The sequence below is a fragment of the Ursus americanus genome, chromosome 6 (assembly GCF_024610735.1).
Source record: "Ursus americanus isolate L20-20 chromosome 6, mUrsAme1.1.p, whole genome shotgun sequence".
Classification (NCBI taxonomy): domain Eukaryota; kingdom Metazoa; phylum Chordata; class Mammalia; order Carnivora; family Ursidae; genus Ursus; species Ursus americanus.
In genome coordinates this window covers 40,718,640-40,738,498 of record NC_142132.1, presented here as the reverse complement: position 1 = coordinate 40,738,498, position 19,859 = coordinate 40,718,640, and the positions used below count along the sequence as shown (strand labels likewise).

Genomic DNA, 19,859 nt, shown 5'->3' with positions numbered 1-19,859 from the left:
CAGCTCAGACTCCCACTCTCCTCAAGGTGGTGTGATTTCAGAGACCTTGTTAGGAGGGAGTAGGTGCAGACGTCTAGGTTGGCAAGATGAGCGGACGCTGCAGAGGGACGGCGGTGGTGGCGACCTAACAATGTGAATGTGCCAGAGGCCACTGAGCTGCAGATGGAAATTTGATGATATGTATATTTTACTACAATTAAAAGAAAGAATTTTTAAAAAGTATATCATTTAGAGTTCTTTTTGTGGTAGATCGCAGAAAAGCAGAATCCAAAGTTTTAAGCAAAGCGGATTATGACTAACTAATGAAAGCTACAAAGTCCAGGGAAGGTTTGACTTGAGCAGAGCCTGGTCCAGAGACCAGGCTAAGTTGTAGTGATGTTTTCTCCATGCCCAGAGTGTGGTCTTTACCCTCCGCCTCCCTGTTTTGGCAAGATGGTTGCAGCAGGTCCGCATTGCATCCAGTTCACACGGAGCCTGTGCTCCCACGGGTGCGGGGTGGGGGGGGGGCGGCAGGGGCAAAAGCCTCTTCTCCAGGAAGTCCCCGTTAGTCTCAGGGAGGCTTCTTGGTCCTGATTGGGTCATCCGCCCATGCCCTAGCCAATCATTGTGAACGAGGGGAATGCAATGCGCTGATTGGTTTAGATGGGGGTGATGCTGCTGGCCTCGAGGAATGAGAATCAGATTGGGATAATCCCCGAGTGGGGTCTAGATCTGGTCCCCGGAAGAAGCCACTACTTAAGGATGGTGAAAGTATCTTCCCATGCCATTTTCATATACTTCATTTTTAATGACTGAATAATATCCAACAGTATGGACCCATCCTAATGTATTCAACATTCTCCAACTGTAGGACAATTGGGCTCTTTATTAAGATAATGTTGCAAGGCACATTGTTATAGGCTAAATTTTATATTCTTTTCTTAAGAAGGTTCATCAGAAGAGGGGTGTCTAAGCCAAACTGCAAACGACTTCAAAGCTCTTGGTAAACATTGAAAGTTGCTTTCCAGAAATGCTCTCTTACTACTCACTTACATTAGCAGAGCCTAAGCACCTGTCTTACCACCCCTCACTGGTAGTTCTTTTTAGTCTTTAGTAATTTGATGAACAAAAAATGTTACTTCGCTTTGCTAGCTGAGCTGGACTCTATTTTCTCCCTGTTTTGATGAGCCACACCACAGGGTCTGGACTTCAGCTTTCTAGAAGGTACAGCGGTAGCTGCTTTGTACCCACACCTGGTCCAGGGCCATGCTCAGGAATCATATTTGGTTCTGGGCTGTGTGTCCAGGGAGAGGGCCCGAGTGATCCCGAAGGCCTGGGCGCTCCTCAGGAGCACTGAGTGCCGTTAGTACGGAGCCTGGCACGCGGTAGGCATTCATCAAGTACTCATTCTTGCTCTTGTCTGTACAATGTCTGATTTTTCCATCCCTGTTTCTGTTACCCCTGGAGTGGCTCTGCCCTGCCCCTGCTTTAGCTGTGCTTTCAATTTGGAATGCCTCACACTCTTCCCCACTGCTCTCCACCTGCGCCAGTCCCCCTGCCTTTTAGTGCCTGCTCCAGACTGCATTCCACCACACAGCCTCTGTGTTCTGAGTGACAGTGCTCAGACATCTGGATTCATCTGACAACCACTAGGGCGGGTCCCAGGATCACTGTCTGCTGTTGGCTTGAGCTGGCATATCCTTCCTGCAATTTGACATGGCCAGAGAGAAGGCCTTGTATTCACGGTGGATCAGACGCCTCCTCTGGGCAGGCCTCCATGCTCGTATCTGCACAGGTCCTTGAACACCTCAGGGTACACCTCAGGGTACCCATTGTGTGGGTCAGGCTGGCTCTGTCCTGGTGGCTGCTGACCCAGCCTTGTCCCTCTGTCCGTACTTGATGCCCAGATAGTTTGGCATTACTATGCTGTGGTGATGTTTAACCAAAGCCCCTGTGTAGTTCCATCTCTCCCAGGACTTGTGAATTACAGAAATGGAGTCATCACGTGCGATCGCTATGGGAGAAGTACAATTTAATGAATAAGAGAGGCACATCTGACTCCTCCATTTGTTTCAAGGACTGCTAACGCTCATCTCTCCAGCAGACAGACTTCAGCCTTCCTTCATGGAGGTGGGACATGATCTGCCTGAATTTCCATGATACAGCTGCCTCCAGGGGGTTAGGAACCCCTCTGTCCCAGAAGGTATGCCATGAAGACACCTGTTCCTGTGAGCTTCACAAACTCCACATTTACCCACACATTGCCCGGAGAATGAAAACTGGACCCACCCTGAGGCTGTAAGGAGAGAGAATGAGCCAGGCAGGGCAAGGGCTGGGACCCTTCCCAGCTCTGAGCCTCTGCGAGACCCAGCTCGCATCTGGCATAGATGGCATCAGTCTCAGGACCGTGCCCAGCTGGTCAGTGCATTTACTGGAACAGTGGTTCTTAAAGTGTGGTTCCTGGCCCTCCAGCAGCAGCACTTGAAAACTGGTTAGAAATTACATCGGAAACCGGGGATGTACTGTATGGTGACTAACATAATATAATTTAAAAAATTAAAAAAAAAAAGGAATGGAGCTCAGTATTGTCCCTTGCTGTCAGTAGTTACTTAATAAAATCTGTTCAACTAAAAAAAAAAAAAATGCAAAATCTTGGCCTGGGTCAGCCACTCTAGAGGCAGGGCCCAGCAACCTGGTCAAGCCCTCCATCTGATTCTGATGCACATTCAAATCTGCACATTGGATTCGATAAAAGAGGAAATTCGTATGAGCCTTCAAGAGATAAAGTATGTCTGTACGGCGTTGTACGGGATTGGGCACACAGTAGCCGCTAAATAATTGAACAAACAGGTACATTTCTCTGCTGAGCAGGGTGACCCCTACTCATACAGACAGGACTGCCGGCACAGACTGAGGGATTTAGGGTGGGATTAGAATGGAGAGGGAAGGAAAAATACTGCAAAGCTGGAATGAGCATCCTTCTCTCTGAAAGTAGAAGAGAAAAAAGGAATAAAAATCTCAGGGCATCAGTTTATCCGTGAAGGATCTTATGTTTCCAGCTTTTGATAAAAGGAAATAGTCTTGAACAGCCAGGGCTGACTCCAAAGTCGTCACCGCTGGGTCACATCCATCCTGGCACAACCGTGGCGCCCCTGCGTGGCTGGACACAGGGGGGATCCTCCCAGCCTGCCCCCCATCCTTGTAAACCGGAAATGAAGGCTCACAGAAGTCGTAGGCTTTTGTGGTGACCCAGATCTCCCAGAAACTGCGAATGCTGGAAAGAATAAGACAGAACTCTCATAGGACACCCGAGCTTCATCAAGAAATGGAAGGGGAGCAGTGTATGAGAAAAAATTGGGGGTGCCATGGAGAAAGGAAGAATCTAGTATTGAGAAGAAAGGCATTGGGAGCCTTATCAAGTTACAATATTTTTACTCATTTTGCTATTAATTTATATCCTGTTATGTTCCAAAAAGGATGGGATGTGGCCAGCCAGACGCTCTGTATGCAGAGCAGTTTGGGACACCCAGCACCCAGGGCAGGGATCCTGCCGGCCCAGCGCAGTCCCTGAAGGAATAAGGCAGTGTGTGTGCTAAGGGCCACCCCCTTGCCTCACCTGATCTCTGCCTGGGTGGGGCCGCGTGCCCAGGGCCACTGAGCAGACGCTGAGCAGACTCTGCTGGACTCTGCTGGGTGCCCTGAGACCCCCCCCCCAACCTCCCACCTACCTGTTCTGGGCACCCCTTCCAGCGTCTGTTCCTCTGCCTCTAGCTGCAGCCACCGCGGCCTTCTGCAGAGGCCACCTGGGCTTCTAGAGCTGCCATGAAGAGGGCCAGAGACCTGGGAGTTTCCATCTCCCCACCTGGGAGCAGCTTGGAGAAGAGGTCTGAATGCCCAGCTCCCTTGCTTCAAGGCTGGGTGAACCCTGAGGTGTAATCAAGCTCCAGAGCTCCCCACAAGATCCAGGATCTGGGGTGCTTGGTTTCTTGGCCTCCTGACCAGCTTTCCCCCTTCCTTACCTGTTGCTCCTGGGAGCACTTCCCCATCTATCCCTTGCCCAAGCACGCTCGGCTCAGGAGCCTGACTTAAGAAGACGCCATGGGCTGCTTTTCTCCTCCTAAGTGCCCCCTCCGAGGACTGCTCATGGGTCCTCCGTCTCCTCCAAGTCAGACTTGGGGCTGTATCATCCTCTCAGCTTCCAGCCGAAAGGCTGTTATACACCGGCCCAAATCGGACCCAGATTCTCCTTCAGATATGCTGGCCCATCAGCTTCAGGCACTAGAGTTGATGCCTGCACGGGGGGATGTCAGCTCGGGAGTAAGGGAACCATTAATGGGGAGCTATTTTGGGATGGGGCTGCTGATGAGGAAGCAAGAGCCCCTGGACCTTAGGAGACACCCCTGACTACTTCCCATTGAATCTCTTGCTTGAAGTACCCCAAGGAAGAGGTCTCTACCCAGGGCAGCACAGATGTTCCTTTAAATGTCTCAGACACTTTTCAATCACTCGATGCCCCTCTGAGGCTCAGGATGTGAGACCACTGTGCCTGCCTGGGGCTCTATCCTGCCTGGCTGAGCCCAGGATGGCCACTGAGCAGCAAAGTGGGCAGGCAGGATGCTGGAAGGCATAGGAGTAGCTGGTTTCTGTAGTTTAGGATAGAGACAAGAAGGTGCAGAGAGGCCTAGGGGGCTCTACTCCTAACGGAGGCCCAGCGGCCCCCAAGATGTCATATGTGTAGGTGGGGATATATACATATTTTGGAACGGGTGACATTCAGTTTTTCAAGATACCACTGTACCTTTAATTTATTAGCTTTCCATAAAAACACATAACATACACAATCTACAGTATAGAAAGTATAATTTACAAAAATATAAAAATCTTGGTTATTTTTTAGTATTCCAACATATCACTGCATGTGTTATTTCAATAAACATGTTTAAACAATGCACACTTAACCTGCCTGATTACCTCTGTGGGGAATGGTGTCCACTCCCCCCTCTTTGTTTAAAAATAAAATATATATTAAGAAAAAGAGACCACAACGGGTTATATGTGCATACTGTGTGCGTGAAAGCTTTTGCGGCGGAGTTTCAAAGTTCATACCGTTATTCAGGCGCTGCGTTTCAGTATCAACATGTGGCCCAAAGTGTGTTCAACTGACTGTTTAAACAGAGGTTCTTTCCTTGTGAAGAGAGCGGACGCCCTCACGCCTGCAGCCTTCCTCCCCGGTTACGAGATGATGGTCACAAAAGCCACCATGGCGGACCCGTTTGGCTTTCAGGTCTTCAGAGCAGAGGGGATGGACGACGAGCAGCCTTCAGGCGAGGGCCAGTTCCCGGTTTCTTTCAGCGGATTCGGACTGGCCTGTAGGGCGCTAAGTCATCAGCAACGAGAGAGCCCAGAATGGGCCCCGGGGGACAGATCTTTCTGGGACCCAGCAAGGGCGCCTGTAAGCTCTGGCCCGTATATGCAGCTGTACCCCTCACGAAGCCCTCACCCCAGAAGGCCCTGAGGATGCTGCCCTGCTCGGTGTGGGGCGGGGGAGAGGTTTCCTTCCGCCCCGGAGTGGCTGGTCTTACCGGCAGGCACAGGTCTCCACAGACATGTTGGGGTACACCTTCAGAACCACATTCCGGTTCTCATCCAGGAAGAGGACCCCCAGAGAGTTCATCTTGTCGGGAACACAGCAAGGCTCTGGGATGCCCGGGACGATGCCCACAGCCCTGACGATGCTCTGGATGGTGGCGTGGTTGGACGGGCGGACAATCTGCAAGGCAGGAAAGGAGCGCGGTCACCGAGGGGCTCTACCCTCACCCACCCACTGTGCCACCTGCACGTCCTCGACTGGGGCTGCAGCAAAGGTGTCGATATAGAAGAAAAAGGGAAGTTCCAGGGGCACACATTTCCTCCAAAGTCAGCCGCAGACAGTCCCAGAGAGCTGTGCAAAATCTCTGGCCTTCCTGCCCGTTGAGTGTCCCAGGAGGAGGGAAGTTACATCCCTACACGACTGGCCACTTGGGGGCACCTGTGCATCGCTCATCCCCAAGGAGCCCCTGGACCTGGGCAGGAACCGTCCGGAGGGTGATGCCCAGCTGTTCTGCCCGGGCCGCAGCTGCCCACATTTCACAGGCCCAGGAGTTCAGACATGCGACCCGTGTGAGCCTGTTCTTAGCACTGGACGGGAAGGCCCCCAGGCGTGTGTGCACCGGCATGATGGGGCTGGAATGGACGTTTCCCAGATGAGTCCGACTGTGGGGTGTCAGGGACTGCTTCACTTCACCGCCCTGTCTTCTCATAGTATCAATCGTATGGGATGGATTACCTCTATTTTACTGGTGTGGGAGTGGAGGCTTAAAATGTCTAAGTAACTTGACCAAGATCCCTCACAGTTAGCAAGCAGCCAAAAGTCACAGAAAGCTGGAAACCATGCTTGCGGGGGCCGTGCGGGCTTTCTTTCCCTCTCCAGGCAGCCTCGCACCCCCAGAAAAGTCGGGGTCCCAGCCACAAGCACAGAGAATGCTGTTCTCAAGCACCTCCAACAAGAGAAACAGGACCAAGCCACAGGAGTTTCAGCTCATGGCGGGCCAAAGGCAGTGTTACACGTAGTGTGCTGATGAGGACGGCCCCTTGCGTGGGGAGGTGGGCAGGGCAGCCAGGTAGGGACATCTGATTTGCGGGCTCAGGCCGCTGTCAGGGAAGGCGGCAGGCAGTCCGCCAGACTGATAAGGTAAGTGCCGGGCCAGCCAGCTGGAGCCTGCTGACTGCTCCTTCAGCATCTGCCCAGGCCTGGGCCGGGCTCCACCAGCCCCCACCTGTCTCTCTGTCCGGCAGTTCCCTTCCTCTCTCTTGCACATGCAAGAAAAGCCCCTTAATTCCCAAACAGGTTATGCTGCCCCATGTCTGTGGCTGGGAACTCTCAGCTGACTGATTTATTTACATTCAAATTGGATTTATGCACGGACTTCCTTTCTTGAACGGGAGGGAATGACCTGGAACTCAGCAGAGGAGCTAAGCGGGAGGCAAGTGTGCACTCCGTGGGGAGGGCCGACCTCAGCTGGCAGCCAGCCCACCGCAGCTCTGGCCGCGGGGAGATGGATAGACAGAGCCACAACCCAGCCTGGAGGAAAGGGGAGACTCCGCAAACCCGGGGCCCGCACGGCAGATAAAACAGCCGTGCGCAGTGGGCCTTGCGTGGGAGGCAGGGGGCGGGTGGGGGTGGGGAGGAGTCCCTAGGAAGCCACTGAGGCCAACTCTGTGCTGGTCACAGACCCCAAGGCCCTGAGGTCCAGGCCAGGAAGAGGAATGAGAGCCTTGGTGAGGAAGGGGCTTCGGAGGCCTGTCTTGCTTACGGGGGGAGCAGGTACCAACTCCGTGGGGCGGCGGCTGCGTGGGAACGCACACCTAAGGAGACGGATTCTCCTGCTTTTCAAAAGAAGACATGTTCTGATTTAAAATTCAAACTCGGGGGCACCTGGGTGGCGCAATCGTTAAGCGTCTGCCTTCGGCTCAGGGTGTGATCCTGGCGTTCTGGGATCGAGCCCCACATCAGGCTCCTCCGCTATGAGCCTGCTTCTTCCTCTCCCACTCCCCCTGCTTGTGTTCCCTCTCTCGCTGGCTGTCTCTATCTCTGTCAAATAAATTAATAAAATCTTTAAAAATAAATAAATAAATAAAATAAAATTCAAACTCGGCTTAAGTCAGCCCTTTCAAAAGCCCAGCCAAACCGCGTCCGTCTGCGGGCCGTAGTTCCCTGCCGGGCAGCCACCCGAGGACCTCTGCCGACCCACTCCCACCTTGAATAGATGGGAGGGGTTCTAATCCCTGTTCACAGCTGAGAAAGAGGTCCCAAGGCAGAGGGACTTGGCGGCAGGGGCAGAGCCGGGAGCCACAGCCAGACGACGGGCTGAACACAGCGGCGCTGCCCAGACAGCCTACCTTGGGCATGGGGAACTCGCACACTCCCGCGCAGTAGTAGGCGTCAAAGGATTTGGGCAAGATGATCCATTCATTCCACCCGATGTCTGCGAAGTCCACCTTCAGGTACCTGCGGGAGCAGACCCGTGGCTCGGCCCACTGCTTCCTCCGGGCTTTCTGCATCGTCTTCTCGTCGAAGTCCAGCACCCGCGAGGAGGCCATGAACACATCCTGGCCCTTCTTCCTTCGGTCCTTGCGCCCTGGCCGTGGCTTCAGGGTCCGGAAGGGGCCAGGCCACAGTTCATGCTTGTGGTAGTGCTGTGCGTGGGGGGCGTGCGCCGGCCTCTCGTCCAGCCCTGGCAGCTCATTGTCCTGGAGGGGCCCAGTGGCCTGAGTGGCCCGGCGCACCCGGGGGTCCGCTGAGCTGTTGGGGGCTGCGCCGGGCTCCGGGTCTCCAGCCTGGAAGGGGTCATATCTCTGCAGCGTCACTGCCACACTATTGGGCTCTGAGATGGCCAGGTCGTCAGCGTAGATGAGGATGTAAGGGGCGTGGGGGCTTGGACTGGGCACCCCTGGGGCCTTCTCCCCAGAATCCAGCTGGGCAGAGAGGAGCAGCTCGCCATCCTGGCGGGCTGCCTTGACGATGGGGGAGATGTCCTTGACCTGCCACAGGCCCCGTGGCGGGGGCACCAGGGCCACGGCTCCACGGAGCAGCCCCTGCGTGGCCGTGTTCTGCGAGAGACTGCGAAAGAGCAGCTGCTGGTGTGTGGGCAGGCCCGCGGGCAGGAGGCGGCAGGACACATTCTTGGCCCACTGCTTGCATGGTACCTCTCGTGCCCGGGGCCACCGTGGTTCTGAGTAGAAGTGGAATGTGGCTGAGAGGATCATTTCTGAATCCTGCATAGAAGTCAGGTTGAAGAAATACACAGCCTTCTGGTCGACCATTTCTGTGCGGGCAGGAGAGATCATAACAGGTTAGGTTCTTTCTTAGCTAGGTCCCGGTGCTCAGGGGGTCTCCCACCCAGGGCTGGGATGGAGGAAGAGTGCCCATTTAGGGAGTCCCTCCAGGCCAGTCAGGCTTTCCTCATCCCGGGTTACCCTCACAGTAAACTGAGGAGGGCGCCCTTACTTATCCTCCATGAACAGCTGAGGAATTGAGGTCGGAGAGGTTGGGGATTGTCAGTATCCCACTACAAAAAGGAAGAGGTAGCAGACACGAGCACCTCCCTGCATCCTCTCCCCGCACCCCAGTGCCCTCAATGCACAAATGCGCAAATACCGCTGACACCTCCACGGAGGAGGTAAGGTGGAATCAGGTTTTCGGGACGCTTCGAGTCGGGTGCAAGCCCTGTCAGAGCATCCTCCTCCGTGTACTCAGCCCTCTAGCTCACAGACGTTAAATGCGGTCATTCTTCCAAACGAGGTGAATGAAGCAGAGCGCCCCTGACTCCCCTGTGTTCCAAATGTCTTCTGAGGGAAACTGGACTTGAGGGCACAGCTGTCTGCTACATGTTTTGCCCAAGGCCTTGTAAAGCTTGTCGGACAAAGGAAGAGCAGTATCAGGGTTGCACCAGGCCACTTGACAAAATCTACAAAGCCCAGGTTGCTCTCGAGAGGCCCAAATCCTGAGAAAGACTGGCATTCCTCAAACATCCCATCTGCAGCTCCAGAATGTTCTGGCCCCTGAATCCCTGGGACTGTCAAACCCCTCTTCCTTCTTGCCTGGTTCTACCAGGTGCATCCCAGGACCACGGGGCACAGCATCCTCATCTGTGGCCCAGGAAGCTGCCCCGAGCCCAGGTAGCATGAGTTCTCTGAGTGGCCAAGTCCTCCCGAGGGTTCGGGCAGGGGGAAGGAGTTGCTCCCCAGGCCACCCTGTGATACTGCGGGCTGGCGGGAGACCAGAGCTGCCAGGCTGGCTGCCTCCCTCCCACTGCTCTACTTCCAGGTGCCAGGTGTCTGGTGGGTGCAGACTGCTGGGTGAAGCTGCCAGAGGGACAGAGCTCCGATGCACAGGACTGTGTATGGGCGCAGGCACTCTGGGCCCAAAGGGCATGGGTCAGGGTCTTAGCTGTTCTGACACCTGCACCCACAGAATCAGCTGGGACTTGTCTTCGTTACGGGAAGAAGGCATAATGCGATTGGGAACTGTCATGTACTCTCAATGGACCATGAGAGACGAAGGAAGGAAAAATCATATCCACAGAGGACCTGATAAATGTCAGTCAAGAGGCAGATAACACTCTAAAGACCCTGCCTTATCTGACCCTCTGAGCAAACCCACAGGAGAAGAGCGGCAGTCCCTCACCGTGCTCCACACATAAGGAGCAGCGCAGGGCCGTGATGGCCGATTGAACTTGCCTTCTCCAGACACTGCAGCCTTTGGAGTCCTGGGCTCAAGGTCTGTGTTTCCCCAACTTCCTGCTCTCTGCCTTCCTCCCCTGGAGATGCTGATTCAGAGGCTCTGGGACAATCTGGCCAAGGGATTTGTGTTTTAACCAGCATCCCAGAGGACTCTAACCATCAGGCAAGTTTGTGTATCTAGGGCTGATGTGTGGGTGGGGTGCAAGCTCGCCAACAGTGCAGCCCCCTATCCTCCAAGCTGGACAGGGCCCTAGGAACCAGGTCCCCAGGCCGCATCAGGACCACACCAAGCTCATTTGCCTCAGGCAGACAGCGGGGTCTCTAGTTCACATGACTGCTTGCAGGATTAAATAAACAGCATATGTAGGGTGCCGGGCACCAAGAAGGAGTCCCTAAATGTGGTTCCTTGCCACTTCCATCTAAAGGACCAAGGCTGGCAGAGCAAGCAAGCTCTTCCTACACCGACTCAGTATCCCCCAGTGATCCAAATTATCTGAGTTGTAACCCAGCCAACAAGGCAGATAAAGTGTTTTTCTTTAACCCAACTGAAGTCTGTAGTTCTGCTACAGACTGTCGCTAGGAAATGCGTTAGGTGGCTCCAGGACAGACATAGCTGACACTTGCGAAGAGCTGGCCCATTGCAGCAGGATGCAAGCATCTCTGGCCCGGGAATTTACAGCCTTTGGTGAGGAAGAACACAGCGGACTGGGGCAACAGAGATAGGCCTCCCCGGAGGAAAGACCCCAGCCTCCCTCCCAAGGATGAACTAACGGACTAGGAGATCTATGAAGAAGGTCAACTGTGACCACCATGCCAGGGACAGCAGCTTTGGCCTGAGGTGGGTGTGACCCAAGGAAGGTGCTGGGAGGCGTGCCCCCGGGGAGCAGGAAGTGCCTGAGAGGAGGGTCGGCCTTCCCTGAGGGTTATTCCTGCACCGGATGCAGGAGAGAGACAGCAAATATGGCTCCTCTTCCGACAGAGAACCACAGACAGTGTGCCCTGAGACTGACAGGGGGAGGGACTTGGAGGTCACCCTACCTGAACAGTTCCACTCAGGAGTCCTTCCTCCGTGTGGCTTGAACACCTTTGGCCATAGGGAGCTTGTCTCTCATGAGGCAGCGTGCTGCCTGCAGACCGTCTCCGTGGGAACTGTGGGGTGGAGATGGGCCAGCCCATCCCCAGCGTGTGAAGGGCCACAGGCTGGCTCCGCTCTCTGACTGTGTCTGCATGCATGCAGTGCAGGGGGCTCCAGGTTGTGACGAGAGAAGGGAACCTACATGAAGTCTCCCGGCTGCATGAGACCAGGCCTCGATGGAGAAACCCCTAAGAGAAGTCCCTATTTCCTGTGAACCATGCGAGTGCCATGTCTCATGGTCAGCAAGAAAAGACCTTCCCTCCCTCCTTCCCTCTCTCCCTGTCCTTTTCCTTTCTCTTTTTCTTCCTTCCCTCCCTGCCTCCCTCCCTTTCTCACTAAACATTTGGGAAACTCCTACTCTGGGTTCAGTGTTGCGTTGACTGGGGTCCTGAAAAAGGTGACCGGAGGGGCTCAACTTAGGGATGAGACAGACGGGCCATCGTGATGACTCCCATCTCCCACCCTGTCGCAGCTTTATGGAGCACTGTCCAAGTGAGGCCCTGGGGATGCAGGGCGCAGTCACTCACAGGCCACTGCCCTGCTCACAGCCCTCCATTGCCCCGAAAGCAAAACGGAATCCCTTGCAGAGGCCTTGCTTGACCTGGCCTGCCTCCCTCCCCACCCCCTTCCCTGCCCCAGTCACCCTGGCTTCTGGTCCTTCCAACATGAAGTTTCCCCTCTCAGGGCTCTGCCTCAGCTGTTCCCTCTGCCATCACCCCTCCTCCTCCAGGCCCAACCCCCTCCCCTTCCGTTCTCCACTCAAAGGGCATCTCTAATAAAGGGCACCCTTGGCTCCTGTGGCCGGAAGAGAAACCCCGTCACTCTGTCCCCTGCTTCATTTGTCTTCATGTCACTTCCCAACATCCTGATACGTATTTCTTTGTTATTATTTCTCTTCCCCCCTAGAACACGAACTCCAAGGGAGCGGAGCTTTGCCAGCTCTGCGCACGGCTGCATCCCCAGGTCCTAGCCCACAGCCTGAGCGAGAGGTGGTGCCCAGAAGTAAGTGGTGAATGACGGGGGAAGCGTGGGGCCTTTGCTAGATCTGGCTGCTTCCGTTAACAAAGGGGGACCCCTGCCTGATGCCTTCAAGCTCACCAAACACATCCTAAAAGTCCAGAAAGCCTCATTCTTTGGGGAGATGGAGCTGATGACACAAATCCAACTGGAAACCCTGGGGAGCAGGATCTTTGTCCAGTTACTTCCGCTAGAGCCTCAGTTTTCTCGTCTTCAAAATAGGAATATGATCATTTACCAGTTACGGAGGTCCAAGCTCCAAGTGTGTACGCATGCTCAATTCCCCAGTTTCCCAAAGAGGAGAGCAGATGATGGGTCATTCATTCTCTGGAAAAAGATGGAGCTTCAGAAAGGGGATCTAACTTGCCTAAAGTCACCCAGCTGGTGAGGGGCAGGGCCGGGGCGCGCACCCAGGTCTGTCTGACCCCAAGGCCATGCTCCCCTGTGTATTCTGACTAGAATGGTGATCTCCCTAACAGCGAATGTAACAAAGACCGTGTGCTGCGGAGCGCAAACCGTTTTGCAAACACGAGTCCTGATGTGGACGCTCTGGGATTCTAACTCTCCGAGAAAGAAAGGACTAACTTTATTTAGACGAGCCATTCTCTCCTTGGATTTTTGGAAATCTCAGAATCCTAACTGGGTCCACTCTGGGGGCACTCGGCCTCCTTCCTGAGGGTAATGGAGAGGGGACGGGGTGGGGGAGGGAAGAGGTGGCTCCCATCCAAGGGTCCCTCCAGGCACCCTGCTGGCCAACCTTCAGGCCAAAAGGGCTCTCAGACTGCTCTGCTCTATTGGAACGGAACCTAAGACACATGGAGATTTATCCCTTCATCCACTGCCCTGGAAACAGCCATCAGAGTGACCAGAGTGAGAACGTGGGGGTAAAGATTCAAGCACCAATGGAAGCTGGAGGAAGGGAGCCATGGGCCACCAGGGGTGCTGCACAGAAGGGAAGAGAATGAATATGTCTCAAGCGTCTACTTCCAGGCAGGCCCCAGGGGAAAGCCTGCTTACATCACTTACTAGCCAAAGGCAAATCATGGAGCTCCTCCGTGCCTCAGTTTCCACATCTGGAAGCTGGGCCGAGTGTTTGTACATACTTCCTAAAGTTGTAAGATCATCTCTGCCGAGCTCACACCATGGTGTCTGGTACTTAACACGTGCTCAGAACGTGCTGGCCGTGCGATGTCACCGGCTACCACTGCGCTCAGGGCACCATGTCCTTGCTCCCTGTCCTCATGCCCAGTGGGAGGCATTGCCACCTGTCCACCCCTCCGGCAGGAGCCAGAGAGTCCCGTGGCCTCTCCCCTCCTGCATCTAACCAATCCCAGTTCCTGCTGGTTTTACATCCAGTTTCTCCACAAGCATCCTGCTCTCTGCGTCCCTCCACCACTGTCTTCCCCCATGGCCCACCGCGACCCCAGATCACCATCGCCCCTCGTGTCACACTCATGCTTCATGAGGAAATCATCTATTATAGATGAAGAGTCAATATCCTTACTATACAAAAAAACCTCTACCAGTTGGTAAGAAAAACTCAAGACCACAAGGAGGAAGCTGTTTCCATAGGAAAAACTGCAACTGGCTAAAAGGCGTGAAAACCAGTTCAGGGTGACAAGGAATGGGAAAAAAAGTGACTTTAAATGAGGATAGAGCAAGTTTTACCTGCGTGTTAAAGATATGATCCTACTAAGGTAAAAAATGATGTGTACATAATATATAATGTACAGTATATATAAAATAGAGTAATATATTTATATAAACTATAATATATATTATGTATTGTATATTCTATATATTCCACTAAACTATTAACTCTGGTTATATTGGGGTTTGTGATTAGGAAGACTTCTTTTCTTTTTTATGGTGATTTTCTATGGTTTCCAGCTAAGTGTGACTTTATTTCATACTCTCTTCTTTCTCCGCCTCCTGCATCTCTCCTTCCCTTTCTCTCTCCCCTCCCTCCTCCCTTGCCCTCCTGCTTTGCCCCCCCCCCCACTGTCTGCACACGAATATTGCCCCACTGCTGCAGCCAAACTCAGGCCCCTCAAGGCCCTTGATGGCCTGGTTGGGCCCACGGGTCCACCTCCATCTCCTGTCTCTCTCCGCTCATTGTTTCCTCATTGAAACCAAACTGCTCCTAGTCCCCAGCACACAGCAGTCGGCTGCACTTCCACACCTGGCCAAACCCCACCTGCCCTTAGAGTCTATCCGGAGCCTCACCTCCTCGGCGAAGGCTTCGCTGGCCCCTCCCCACTGACCCTCCCCGCGCTGGGTCAGTGTCATCCCTTGGCTCTCAAGCACACCCACAGCCCCTCCCCATGGCATTGTGCCCCCTGTTCTGCTGCCCATACTCTCCTGCTTGCTTCTCCCTTCCCCTGGTTCGTGCACTTTTCTGGCCAAGAATCTGTGCATCCTTGTGTCCTCTGAGCTTTCAGCACCTGCCATCTAATGAGGTGCTCAGGAAATACTTGGGGAACTGAAACGAACGTGACCGTTGGCATTGTTGGCAGATAGCTACGTATTATTACTCTCGTTTGAAGATGAAGACATCAAGCTCGGAGAGGTTAAGTAAACTGCCCAATTTCACACAGGTCAGTGGAAGAGCTTAGAGTTAGACACAATTGTTTAGGACGGGGGGGAAGGTCTAATCTTAAGCCTTAGGGTCAGGCTCAGAAGCGCTCTCCACTGCTGTAGACTTAATAGGGAACAAGACACACTTCAGGGAGCAACGGAAGGGAGGGAGGAAGGAGGGGACTAAAGTAATAGTAACAGCATCTAGTAACTGACCGAACCCATGCCCAAGGCGCTGTCTTAAGCACTTGACATATCTCAGTTCATTTTAAAAACCCTATAAGGAAGGGAGCATTACTAGCCCCATTTTAGATGTGAAAAAACAAACAAACAAACAACAAAACAACTGAGTCACGGACAAGTTTAGTCCCTTGCCCCGGGCACAGACTCAGCATTTGGACCTCAGCCGTCCGGCTCACAGCCCGCACACAGAACTCGAGCGATCCTTCCTGGCGGCAGGTGAGGACCATGGCTCCATTGCCTCCAGGGCCGCAGGGACTACCCCACTGAGACTGCAGAGGCCACTGTGATGCCACAGGATGGTACTGATATATTCCAGGGCTGAGCTAAAACCCCCACATTGGTGCCTCGTCCATGAGATGAGGGGTCCCTGCCCAGGCTCACAGCTGCTCACAGCTGGGGTGCTGGCTCACAAAGCGGGCATGTCTGAGGGCTGGTGGGGGGCTGGGTGTGAACCAATTAATAATGCGAATCAAGGGAGGAGGTGAGAAACCAAACTGCCTGGGCCTATACTATGTCAGGCACAAACCCACCTCGTCCCACCGAACCTTCACCTCCATCCTGTGTGTGCAGAAACCCATGCTCGGAGAGGGAAAGCTGGTGGCGTTGGGCCTTGTACCCATGGCTGTCAAATGGTTCCAAATAAGCGTGCTGGGTTTGCCAGACCATCGCAGACTGGTCCAGAATAATCCTGATCTCCCAGAGAATGGTCTGCTCTACCCTCTGCCTCCTAAGTCCTAGGCTGAGCTCTGACGCAAGTGGAAGAGACGCTAGCAGTGGGAGCCGCTCTGGCTTGGCACATCGGAGGTCCACCCTTGCTGCTGTGAATGCCCCCACCCCGCCTCGGTTTTCTTATCCGTAAAATGAGAGGGCTGGAGGTGACGCACTGTCCTCAGGTCCTCTTCAGGACTAACACCGCATGCGAAAGTGTTACTTGTGCTACCCCCGTTCTGGGCAAACGGAAAGACAAGACCGAGCACCTCCACACCCGTGGCCGTAGCAGTGACGGCGCTCAGGGGACATGCTCGCTTCTGCTGCAGGACGGACTTTGCTGACCTTGCTTTCCTCAACGACAAGGCTCTGAGGACTGAGTTAATGGATGCAAGGTCAAGTGTACGCCCACATGAACACAAATGCTTTGTATTTCCACAGGAACAACACGCATCCACACCTAATCTGGCCAGTGCTGGGCTCCGGGCAACCCCACAGGGAAGATACTGGCAGGACCTGCCCATTTTCTAGATGAGTACAGTAAGGTCCACAGAGCTTTAGTGATTTGCCCAAGGTCATGTTCATGCTAGATGATTCTTGAGTGGCTTAATTTAATAATGACGCTCCAGAAATGGACCCCATGTGATAAATAAAAAGTACCAGGGAGAATGGAGTTAGGTCCAGCTGGCGTGGAGCCCAGGAACAGTACCAAGCGGTCTGCTCAGTGGAGGATGGCGGCCCAGGCCTCTCGGTGGCAGGTATTCCCTAATACATTGTTATGCAAGGCCAAGCTTCCCAGGTAACAGGTGTTACCTGGAGTCACCCAACCAGCAGTCAACAGGTGGCCGACCTGACCCAGACCGTCTGGCCCGGTGTTGGGCTTGCTCCTCTCCACCTCGGGAGGCATCGGTCCCTAGAGAGCAACAGTTTTTTTCTCCTGATGAATGGCCTTTTCCCCCACAAGGGCTGCTGTGGACCCCTACCCACACTTTCCGGAATGGCATTCTGTGACCATGGGTGGTCACCATGACAACCAGGGTTTTCCCGCCACCCTTGCCACCAGGCTGCACCTCTTCTGTGCTCGCCCAGGGCCCGCAGTGGTAGGCCAACCAGGCTGGCTGACGGCTGAGGCCACAGGCTGGAAGTGCTCTCAGAGCAGGGCAGGGAGCGCTCTGTAAGTGACCTCTGTCTGCTCCAGCCAAGGTGAGGACAGGTACAGGATCTGCCCAGGTGGGGCAACGGTGGGAGGGAAATAGGGCACCCCCACTGCCCAAGCTTCTGGACTCTTCCTCAAACCCCCATGGTCTGAACATTTCATGTTAGTGCCTTGCAGGCCTCAGTTGTGTGTACCCCAGACCAGGCACCCAAGGTTCTTCTCAGTCCACTCTGTTTGCCCAGCCCCGGAACCCACTAAGTGCCCCCAGCTAGAGGTTCACGCCCCCTGCCTGGGCCCAGTGTCTGGCACCTCTACTGGGGCTGCCTGATGCCCACCTGACTGTTTCCGCTCAGTACCCTTCTCATCTGTCAAGAGCCAACACAGCTGACCCCTATGACATGGATACGACCGGTCAAGAGCTTCCCCAGCCCAGGATCGTCTCCACACTGTGCTTAAAGCTTTGTGTATGGGGTAGTCTAGACCAGCAAGTGTGACACCCTCCCAGTCTTGCAGCACCTTCGGGGCAGGAACTCTGTGTCACTGCCACTCTGGCGTCCCCACTGGAGGCTCAGGGCCTGGCATAGAGTGCTTGGTGAATAGTGAATAAGTGAATGAATGAATGAGTCTATGAATAGAAGGAAGAGAAGAAGTGGGTGCAATGGTGGGGAGGATGAACAAGTGAGGAAGGGGGAGAAGGACAAGAGGGGTTGTCCGGGACCCCCTCTACTTACCTAACCGGGCCCGGAAGCTTCGAACCGTGTTGCCCCCTCCCGGCCTCGCGCCCCTCCGACTGTATTTCTCATAAAGCCGGAGCATGTGGGCAGCGACCATGTCTTGGGCGCCAGGGCCCAGAGTGGCAGCGGCATCCCCCGGGAACCGCCAAGGGTCCTTGATCCCAGCCAGGCCATCAGCGGCTGCAGGCGGGGCGGACCGGGCGGGCGCCTGGTGGCTGCCGCCCGCGTCCCGGAGCAGCAGCAGAAGCAGAGGCAGCAGGGGCAGCAGCTGGGTCGTCCGAGCAGGTCCACGGGCCATGGTGGGTGGCGGCGGCGAAGGGTCGAAGCCGGGAAGGAGGAAAGAACGCGCGGGCGCACGGGAGGCTGCGGACCGACCCTGGGGCAGGAGGGCGCGAAGGGCTCTGGGTGCGGAGATCCGCGCCGGGCGAGGTGTGGAGCCGGGCGGGAGCCGAGCGCTCAGGTCTGTCCGCACCGCCCGAGCCCCGGGCCAGCGGTCACGGCCGTCCGGAGCCCCGTGGAGCCGAGCCAAGCCCGAGCCGACGCGACGCCCCAGCGGACTGGCGCAGCGAAACTTTGCAGCCCGCAGCGCGCCCCGCTCGGCGGGTTCGAGGGGCGGGGCGGGGCGGGGCGGCCGGCGGCGCCCTCGGGGGGACCGGCGGTGCGCCCCAGACCACGCGGGGCTGTAGCCGACTTGGCAGTCCCTGGCCCGGCTGCGGTGTGCGTGCGCCCGTGTGTGGCGGCGTGCGCGCGCAGGAGTGTGCGCCCGAGTGTGCGCCCAGGAGTGTGGGGGGCGTGGGCGTGGGCGAGCGCGCTCACCGCTCCCCTGCAGAGAGATAGAGACCCAGGACCCGGCCGGCTCCTGTGTGTCTGCGCCGCAGCCCCGCCAGGGTTGCGCGGGGGCTGGGGTGGCCTTGGGAGGGGGGCCCGCCTGCCGGGTTGCCCCTGTAATGGCATGTGATGACTGTGTGGTTGCAAGATGACAGCTCCCCCGTGAGGGCCCGAAAGGGGATGTGTGGGCCCCCGGTTGCCTCTGAGCCGGTATCCAAAATGCAGGAGTGAGGGGAACGGGGACCTTCCCTGGGCAGCATTTGGAAAGAGAAATCCTGACCCCAAAGCTCAACCAACCCAGGGCAACTGGAACAAGATCCACATTAAAATTCAGAATTAGTCCATTAACTGACCCTGTATTTGGCAACAGTGCTTTCAGTTGTTGAAGAAGCACATCAAAGGTCTTTATTAATCGTTGGACATGTAGTCATCAGGATTGTTCTGGAAAAGGACGTGGTTTCAAATTGCCTTGCAAAACGTTTCCAAGGCGTCAGGATAGGAGAAGAGAAAGCAGTAGCTTTTTCAAGGTTTCACAATAAAGTGAGGGTACAGTGAATCCCTGGCCGACTTCCCCTTCACTTAGCCCTGGGGCAGGAGGTCCTGCATTTCATCATGCCTTTAGTGTGGTTTCTTGTCCATGGATAGAATTTCAGGGGGTCTGAGAATTTGGATGGGGAAAATTTACATTTTTATTTTCAATAAACTGTAACTAAAACTTAGCATTTCCTAATATTGAAATGCAGGCAACAAGCCACAATGGTATTAACCATACCTGTAACTTCCATGAATTAATTAAAAAGCAGATATATTGCTATATTGCAAAGTTGTTTTTCACAGTATCTGGAGAAGTATATTTTAATGTAATTGACTTTCTTGGTAACATTGTATGTTAGAAAATTTCTTTTGAAAAAAGGGGTCCACAGGTTTCATCAGACTGAGGAAGGGGTCGAGGGCCCACACAAAATACTTACAAATCCTTGTGAGGGAAGGAAAGGACCTCTTCAAACCCATGTGCTTCCAGAACTATCTAGGATACTGCCTATGCTACATTTCAAAAGACTGTTTGCAAACTTGTGAACACCCTGTTCCCTTTACTTGGTAACTTTGGGCTCCGTGAGCCAGAATCGTTACTTTTCTTGGAGGGCTCACAATGTAATAATTGAAAAATTGCTGGAAAAAGCTTCTGTTGGTGTGTAAAACA

General features: G+C 54.5%; 1 protein-coding gene across 2 annotated transcripts; it reads right to left on the bottom strand.

The window, feature by feature from the left end:
* Window positions 1–4,751: 4,751 nt before the first annotated feature.
* Window positions 4,752–18,563, bottom strand: GDF10 (growth differentiation factor 10). 2 transcript variants are annotated; one of them, XM_087862954.1, is made up of 4 exons: window positions 17,828–18,563; window positions 7,918–8,843; window positions 5,562–5,749; window positions 4,752–5,346 (listed from the first exon to the last, which is right to left on the bottom strand). In XM_087862954.1, exons 1-4 carry the CDS (start codon window positions 18,126–18,128, stop codon window positions 5,328–5,330), a joined length of 1,434 nt encoding a protein of 477 aa, XP_087719080.1. In that variant the 5' UTR covers window positions 18,129–18,563; the 3' UTR covers window positions 4,752–5,327. The 2 variants fall into 2 exon arrangements, with proteins under 2 accessions (XP_087719080.1, XP_045665915.1); XM_045809959.2 differs by having other exon boundaries at window positions 4,752–5,749; window positions 17,828–18,559.
* Window positions 18,564–19,859: the final 1,296 nt, after the last annotated feature.

Excerpts from the sequence above, each read along its gene's own strand:
- GDF10 (XM_087862954.1), bottom strand. The coding sequence starts at position 18,128 with ATGGCCCGTGGACCTGCTCGGACGACCCAGCTGCTGCCCCTGCTGCCT. Across the intron at positions 8,844-17,827 it reads AAGCTTCCGGGCCCGGTTAG|AAATGGTCGACCAGAAGGCT; the intron begins GTAAGTAGAGGG and ends CTGCCCGCACAG. Across the intron at positions 5,750-7,917 it reads GCGAGTTCCCCATGCCCAAG|ATTGTCCGCCCGTCCAACCA; the intron begins GTAGGCTGTCTG and ends CCTGCCTTGCAG.